General features: G+C 43.4%; 1 protein-coding gene across 1 annotated transcript; it reads right to left on the minus strand.

Moving 5' to 3' along the window:
- Positions 7,857–9,127, minus strand: LOC109220252. The gene is made up of 4 exons (XM_019384708.1): positions 9,002–9,127; positions 8,783–8,956; positions 8,411–8,665; positions 7,857–8,237 (listed from the first exon to the last, which is right to left on the minus strand). Exons 1-4 carry the CDS (start codon positions 9,125–9,127, stop codon positions 7,857–7,859), a joined length of 936 nt encoding a protein of 311 aa, XP_019240253.1.

Here is a 9,352-nt window from a genome sequence, read left to right on the forward strand (position 1 = left end):
TCCGGAGTCGAATCCCACAGGGAATTAACCTATCGAACACAACTATTGGACTCACCGAAATTCACGTATTCAATCTTCAGAGATATTTGAGTAACAAATTGGGAGGTTATTAACTAAATATTATGTAATAAAAATGCAGTAATTAAGAACTAGCTATAAACTGATTGTAAGCAAGAATGAGAATGGTCTAAGGTTCTGATTTCCCCTCTTGTCGGAATCCTTTCTGCTATGTTTGCTATAAATTTGCCTAAGTCTTCTCTATCGATCATGAGCACTCTGACTGTCGTAGCTCTCTCTCTAGTAATTACAACAATATACTAGACATATTCTCCCAAATTACGCAAGCTAGCCTTAGTTACAGCTCACTTAGAATGCACCCGAGGTTTCGTTATCCCTAATCCCACCTTTAAACCCTTCGTATTGATCCCTCATATACGTTAGGAGTGGTGTTGTTCAACAACTACCTAAATATACACTCTCTCCCGAGTAATGCATAGTAAATAGGCACAACCGATTGAGGGCCCTTCAATCAACAACAATCACAATATAGTTGAACAAACAGAGAAAATACTATGGTAATTCTATATTAACATATCAAGAAATTCATCCTCCAAGAGGTTTCATCAAAATCCTAGATTAAGAATTTCGCTACGCATAATCGTTTTCACAATCATAATAGTAGAATTCATCATTAGTGATCAAAAAAAGAGGAAGAAAGGTAAAACTCTATGCCGAATCTTCCGCCTTGCCTCTTGCCTCTTCTTGCCTTCAATAATCCTTCAAAAACCTTGATACCTTCTTTTTGGGCGAGCTTGGCTTCTTATAGGTTAAGGAGAGTTGCCCCCGAACTTACGAATTTACCCCTGAAATAAAGTTCCTCGCAATGACAAGCGCGGCCGCGCTTGGACCGCGGTCAGATCGCGCATATTGCATTCTTTTCTGCCTGACGTGCGCGGCCTTAGCGCGACCGCGGTTGGCCCGCGCTCCTGGAGCATCAGTTGTCTTCCATTTTTTTCTTCTTCTTTCGCGCACACTCACCTCCGATTAGCCTTCCTTGTTCGAAATTAACTCCAAACACTGTTTAATGTCCTCATAATCAGGACTTGCTCCTGCAAAGCACAAAAATTCATAGTTAGAGCCATTTGTTGTCATTTAACCTTCATATAGTAATAAAGTATAGCTAAGTTGAGGCATATATGGTCGCTAAGCTACATGAATATACTCTATTATCAACACCCCACACCTAAACCATTTCTCGTCCCCGAGCAATCAACCATACTCTACAGAGGTTCCTTCGCTGAGCAACTTCTCTAACTCATCACACCAAGAACATATCACAAGGATTGAGTCCAGTAGTATAACAACTTTGCCTCAAGAGTTGACTCTCACATGCAGCGCAATATTCCTAACTTACCCACTTGCTCTACACAGAGGTCAAGATGTACCTTTCCTTCATGAATCAAGTACTCTCACATCGCAGTAGTTCCACAAGCAGTAAAAATTTAGAACTAGTAGGAACTCAAATAGACAAAATTCACTCACTCTCACAATGAACATTCATATGCCACAAAAGATGCACCATAGGCTTGCCCGTAGTGTACTACTCTACTAATCAAGCTCATTCAGTATAGGATCAAGTAGGACTTTATTTGGTTGTAATGTAGGTTAAGGGACGAGTAGGATACATTTGGATATAAGAGTGACTACACCTCCCTAAGCACTTTAATACATATACTTTCACATTCAGAACCCCACACTTATGTCGAACCATGACTCCACCCTTACATCAGTATATTTTAACTCCCTGCTTCTTTAGGCACACTTAATCAAGAGCCACTACTTATCAAAGAATATTTTTCACAACAATATAACCATTTTAACTGCTGAACTTTTTATTTTATTTTATTCAAGTGGCTCTTACTTGTTCAAAACCATTCACCTTTCTCCTGATTTCATTAGTTCCACTGAAAAGCCAAACCAACCACCCCACACTTTAACTTTTACAAGTTCATCACAACTCAAGTGCTCATGCGAGGTGAAAAGGTTCAAACACATGGTTCATTCAAACAATTGGGTAAGGCTTGTAATGTGGTTGCCAAGGAAATAGGATTACAGGCTCAAAGGGGTTAACTACGATACATAACAATTAGGCAGGTAAAATATACATGTCCATAAAGAAACGCCTATATCACTTCCAAGACTGAACAAAACTACTATTTTGCTTTGCAAACACACAGGGCAAGTTCTAGGCATCAAATGCAGTGCACAGAATACAACAAATCTCACACACACATGGCACATGACTCACTCCAGATTGGATTATCAAAACACTCTCTTCTGAGTACTTAAGACAAGTCAAGAACATACAATTTAAGGCACTCTAACAAGAATCAACAACTAAGACTAAGCGTCACACTAAAGTGTCTACTGTATTTAAGGCGTAACAACGTTAAGATATTCTCTTTCCATCTCAGCTCATAGCCCATAAGTACCTAAAAAATTAAAAAAAATACTAACTACACCCGGTTCAAACAAAACCCTTGGAAAAGAACCGCGGTCCAAAGAAAAACCAAGGAGGAGTTAATACACTACCTACAAAAGAAAATTTTTTCTTCTCTTTTTCTTGTTTTTCTCTTCTTCTTTTTTTCGATCGACTTAGACCCTCAAGAAACCCGTCGAGTGATATCCATCGTCGGGACAAGTCGAATCACACATTTAGACAACTAACTAAAGACCAAAATCAAGCTATGTTCCTATATATATACAACATACAAATGAAGTATCCCCCACCCCACACTTAAAAAGATGGCATGTCCCCATGTCATACAAAATAAAGAAATGCGAGGTAAAGGAACTTCCCTGACAGATCAGTCCTGATCAGAGACAGTGTCAAGGTCAAGGTGACACGCCCGCCCCAACGTACGCAACCAGTCCATGATTTTCTTCTCTGATTTAGCATTTTGGGAGGCCAAGGCATCAACTCTAGTCCCCAAGTCTGTGACAGTGGTACGCAGCCCTGCCATTTCCTGCTCTAAGGCCGCTAACCGAGTAACCCGACCGACCCCAGACGGTCCTGTGGCTTCCGCAATATGCTCATGGTTGGGCGACTCAGCTCCCACTTCCTCCTGCTCATCAGCTCCCTCCTCAGGTGTATCCGAGTCATCACTATTAGCACCTCCAGATGCCGCAGGGTCCTTCCGAATAGTTACCTTATCCGCTCGAAACTCTACCTCTCTCGGCACTTTTCCATCTACGCTCAAGTTCTCCGGCACCCGTGCTGCCCGGCATAGCCTAGTGACTAAGGAAGGGAAGAAGAAACCATACCGCTTCACCGAACAATGAGTGAACATCTCCTCGTGAATAATCTTGGCCACGTCAAAATTATGGCCATTCATGAAACACCAAATCAATACAGCTCGAGGACCATTCACTTCAGTGGTGTTGGAAGACGGGAGCAGACGGTTACTGATGACATACAGCCAACACTTCCCTTCAAAGGTTAGTGACGCCGAATGAAACTTATGCCGATGGGCTTCATAGTAGTCCTCCACCTCTGCTACAGCCGCGGGCAGCCGGTATGCTCTCCGAATGGCCTCAACAGAGGAGTCCACATTCTTCTTGCGCATTGTGCACACACCGTTCACATGTTCTTTAACGTTGGCGTAAAATTCACGCACAACCATCAAATTCGCTTCATCCAGTTCTTTAAAGAAAATATCCAGCCCGCACCGGACCAACTCGTTGTACAAGTTGGGACAATCATATTGGAGAGACCCTATATCAATACCCCTCTCCGGTATGGGCTTCTAGGATGCCTTGTCACCAAACCGGTCCTGAGCTGCGCTGGAGACGAACTTGTAACTATCATACGGACGAGCGGGAGTTGAAGCGCGTGCTATGGAAGAACCAGCTGGGCCGCTGGAGGAAGCACTGGTGGTCCGGCGTTTCTTGAAGGGTGTCATACTACCTAAAATAAAGAACATCAGCAGCGAAACATAAGAGATGTGAACCAAAGGCGGTTACTTAAACTTCATCTGCACAATTGGTCACAATTGACATTAACAACTCACTGTTGCAATTTAACAAACACTTTAGATGCACCATTCACCGGAGTCCCCAATTAACAAAGTGATAAGCCAAACCCAAGCACAATTGCCCCAATGTCAACCACACATGTCAAGAGACACATCTACAACAACCTCAACAAACCCACTAGCATACAAGAGCATGATACAAAAGAAATCTACTAAAGAAAAAAAAAGAAAACTACTACATAACCAAGAACTCAAATATCCCAATAATTGAAACAAGTGATCTTACTTGGTAGAGTTGTAGTTAGGGTAGGTGAGGGGACTATTAGAAGAGAGAAGAGGGTGGAGTGGGTGTGATTTGATCGTGAATGGGGGAGTATGAGGGTTAGGGTTCTTTGGGAAGAAGGGGATGGGTTGTGTGTTTTGATTTGTAAGGGAGGGTTTAGGTGTTAGGCGTGAATAAGATTAAGAGAGAGGTAGGGGATATAAGGTTGGGGGGGGGGGTAATTAGAATATTAAAATTAAAAGAACAAAACAAATAATAAAAAAATTACTTTAACTAAAGTGGCAAGTAGAGCTACGTGCGCGGTCTGAGCGCGGCCGCGCACGTGAGGTAGAATGTTTGGCATTTTGCGCGGTCTGAGTGCGGCCGCGCACGAGGAGGCAAATCTGAGGCAGAATAGTTGGCATTTTGTGCGGTCTGAGCATGGCCGCACACGCTACATCAGTCCTGAGGCAGAATAGTTGGCGTTTTGCGCGGTCTGAGCGCTATCTGAGCGCGGCCGCGCACCTGGGCTTCGAGATTTCTCAATTTTTTTACCTATCCCTTCATCTCCTGATGGACTTATCACTCGACCAAGCTCACATGCACTTGTTAGTACTTACAAAAATAAAAATAACAAATTCTAAATACATTAAAAATCACTACGCATTGGGTTGCCTCCCAACCAACGCCTTAGTTAATATCGTGGCACGACAAATACAACAAATCAATGGGTTGTCTCCCATGAATCACCTGATTTAACGTCGCGCACGACGCAGATAAGCGTATTTAAAGTACGCTCAACTTTGGAGGATCGATCAAATGGGTCACTGACACTTCCTCTGCTTCCTCCATGCCCACATAATGTTTCAACCTATGCCCATTGACTTTAAATGTGCGAGAGTCATTACTCGCAGCAATCTCAACAACACCTGTGGGGTGAATTCCAACCACCCGAAAAGGCCCTGACCATCGTGATTTCAATTTGCCCGGAAACAACCTAAGACGGGAGTTGTATAGAAATACCGTACCTCCAGGTTTAAAATTCCGCTCACTAATATTCCTATCATGAATCATCTTCATTCTCTCCTTGTATAATCTTGTGCTCTCAAAAGCGTGATATCTAAACTCATCAAGCTCGTGCAATTCCGTTACTCTACTTGTTCCTGCCGCTTCACCATCAAGATTCAACTGCCTCAACGCCCACCAAGCTCTATGCTCCAACTATACGAGTAAATGAATGACTTCCCAAACACCAACTTGTATGGTGACATGCCAAATGGAGTTTTGAAAGTGGTTCGATACGCCCAAATAGCATCATCTAACTTCCTTGCCCAATCTGTTCTAGTTGCATTCACAGTTTTAGTCAGCACACTCTTTATTTCTCTATTCGAGACTTCCACTTGCTCACTTGTTTGTGGATGATATGGGGTGGCCACCTTGTGGCGTACATCATACTTCTCCAATAACTTTGTAAAGGCTCGATTGCAATAGTGAGTGCCTCCGACACTGATTATTGCCCTTGGGGTGCCAAATCGGGTGAAAATGTTCTTTCTCAGAAAACCAATTAGCCCTTTTGCATCATTTGTAGGGAATGCTGCAGCTTCCACCCATTTGGACACGTAGTCCACAGCGACGAGTATGTACTTATTGCCATATGAGCTGACGAACGGCCCCATGAAGTCGATCCCCCATACATAAAACACTTCTACCTCCTGAATTGGGTTCATGGGCATCTCATGTCTGCGGGAAATGTTCCCGGTTCGTTGGCATTCATCACAGACCTTTATCCATAGATGTGCATCTTTGAACAGTGTTGGCCAGTAGAACCCCGACGCCAAGACTTTCGCAGTTGTCCTTACTCCCCCGAAGTGCCCACCATATGGTGATGCGTGACATGCCTGCAAAATAGAGAACTGGTCTATCTCGGGGATACATCTCCGGATCATGTTATCAACACAAATCCTGAACAGATAAGGTTCATCACAATAATACATGCGACAATCATAAGGAACAATACCGCTCGCCAGGTAGTTTGCAATGTTTGCATACCATGGCGCTTCCTCGAGAGTCGTGGCTAGTAGTTGTTCATCTAGAAAGGTTTCCAGAATCTCTTCTACCTCAACCTTCTTTTCAGCTCCTTCCATCCTGGAAAACGGTCAGCCATTTGGTTCTCCGTTCCCTTTCGGTCACGGATCTACAAATCAAATTCTTGCAGCAGTAGCACCCATCGAATCAGGCACGGTTTTGACTCCTTCTTTTCAATTAAGTACCTGAGAGTAGCATGGTCAGTATAAACAATTACCTTTGAGCCTATCAGGTAAGACCTGAACTTGTCAAATGCGAACACTACTGCCAGCATCTCCTTCTCGGTCACAATGTAATTTAGCTGGGCTCCACTCAACGTTCTACTTGCGTAGTATATTGGATGCATGATTTTATCTTTTCTCTGCCCAACCACTGCTCCTATAGCATAATCACTCGCATCACACATCAGCTCAAATGGTTGCTCCCAAACGGGGACAACTATGATCGGTGTTGTTACCAGTCTCTTCTTTAATTCCTCAAAAGCTACCGTGCAGTCATCAGAAAACACAAAAGGGTGATCTTTTTCAAGCAATTTACACAAGGGGTTAGCAATTTTGGAAAAATCTTTTATAAATATCCTATAGAAACCGGCGTGCCAAAGAAAACTTTTGATTGCTTTGGCGGAGATGGGTGGTGGAAGCTTTTCTATCACATCAACCTTTGCACGATCCACCTCAATACCTTTACTTGACACTAGGTGCCCCAAGACTATACCTTCCTGTACCATGAAATCGCACTTTTCCCAGTTGAGTACCAGATTAGTCTCGATACACCTTTTCAAAACTCGCCTCAAGTTCACAAGGCAATCATCGAATGAATTCCCCACCACTGAGAAGTTATCCATGAAAACCTCCGTTATCTCCTCTACCATATCTATGAAGATGTCCATCATGCACCTTTGCAATGTGGCGGGTGCGTTTCATAGGCCAAAGGGCATTCACCAAAAAGCATAGATTCCATAAGGGCAGGTGAACGACGTTTTCTCTCTATCCTCTGGGGCAATAGAAATATGATTATACCCCCGAGTACCCATCCAGGAAGCAAAAGTGAGACCTCCCTGCCAGTCTATCTAGCATCTGATCAATGAACGGCAATGGGAAATGGTCCTTCCAGGTAGCCAAGTTCAACTTTCTGTAATCCATACAGATTCTCCAACCTGTGACTGTTCGTGTAGAGATCAACTCGTTCTTCTCATTTTTCACTACTGTCATACCTCTTTTTTTCGGTACACACTGCACTGGGCTAACCCAGTTGCTGTCAGAGATGGGGAATATGATTTCCGCATCTAACCATTTAATTACTTCCTTTTTCACCACTTCTTTCATGATAGGGTTCAGCCTTCTTTGATGTTCTCTGGAAGGTTTGTGCCCATCTTCCAACAAAATCTTATGTATACAGAAGGCCAGGCTGAACCCCTTAATCTCTGCAATGGTCCACCCAATTGCAGTCTTGCACTCAGTTAATACCTGCAAAAGCTATTCTGCCTGTACATCTAACAAACTCGATGAGATAATAACAGGTAGAGTAGAGTTAGGTCCTAAGAATGCATACCTGAGATGAGATGGCAGTGGCTTCAGTTGCAACTTTGGTGGCTCTTCTATTGACGGCTTAGCTGGAGGACTTTTTCTTTCCTCCAAGTGCAAAGGCTCAAATTCAAGCTCCCTTTTCCAAAAACCTTGGCCTTCAAGAGCCAGTACCCACTCTGCCAAGTCTTCACCATTAGCTTCGTCTAAGTTCACGAGACAAGCTGCTAGGGGGTCTTTAACGTTCAGTGCTTCATCGTCCTCCTCGAACACTACATCCACCGCATCTATTAGAGAGAAATTGGCAAATTCACTGGGTCTGCGCATAGATTTCTGCACGTTGAATGTTATCTCTTCATCGTTTAATCTCATCTTGAGCTCTCCAGTTTCACAATCAATTAAAGCTCTCCCAGTGGCCAAGAATGGTCTTCCCAAAATTATAGGAATTTCCTCGTCAACCCGACAGTCAAGGATGACAAAATCTGCTGGAACACAAACTTCCCAACCTGCACCAAAACATCATCTAGAATCCCAGAGGGCCTCTTCACTATTCGGTTAGCCAACTGTAATAGGATAGATGTGGGTCTAGCTCTTCCAATGCCTAGCCTTTTGTAGATATCTAGGGGCATAAGGTTTACGCTTGCTCCCAGATCACACAGTCCCTTAGCAAAAGCAAAGTTGCCTATTGTGCAAGGGATTGTGAAACTCCCTGGATCATATAGCTTCTCAGCTATGGGTCTCGTCACAGCAGCACTGCAGGTCTGAGTTAGTGTAACCGTGGCAAAGTCTTGAAAGTCAAACTTGTGGGACATCAGGTCCTTCATCATCTTTGCGTAACCAGGCATATCCTTTAAATCATCAATCAATAGAATGTTTACCTGAATTTGCTTGAACGTCTCCAAAAATTTCTTGTACTGCTCATCTTTCTGATACTTGGCCAATCTCTGTGGGAATGGTGCTGGGGGTCGCTTCTTCCCTGTGATTTGGTTTTTCTCTTGTTTGGGCACTGCTCCTACTGTCGGTTCCGGTGCAGCCTCAGTCTCTTTTACAACCTATTATTCATTGTTGGTGTTCTCTTGCGCATTTTGAACCGTCACCTCAGTTAAACCTGCTGAATCATCTACCTCTATGGGTACTGGCACCAGTGTCTCAGTCGGTCTGCTTTTGCGAGCCGTTTTTTGCTCTAGATCTAAGTCCTTACCATTTCGGAGACTCACTGCCATCAGCTGCTTCGGGCCCTGCCCTTATGTGTTGATTTTGGTGTCTGCAGGTAACGTCCCATGAGGACGATTATTTAAGGCTATAGAAATCTATCCTAACTATATCTCAATATTCTTAATCGCTGACTCATGTGAGTCTACTCTGTCAGCTAGTTTTTCAGTGGACCCAATCACTTGTTGCATCATTCCCTCAAGTTTAGTAAACCCATCTTCATGTCTCATAATCTG

The sequence above is a fragment of the Nicotiana attenuata genome, chromosome 2 (assembly GCF_001879085.1).
Source record: "Nicotiana attenuata strain UT chromosome 2, NIATTr2, whole genome shotgun sequence".
In the NCBI taxonomy this organism is placed as follows: Eukaryota; Viridiplantae; Streptophyta; class Magnoliopsida; order Solanales; family Solanaceae; genus Nicotiana; species Nicotiana attenuata.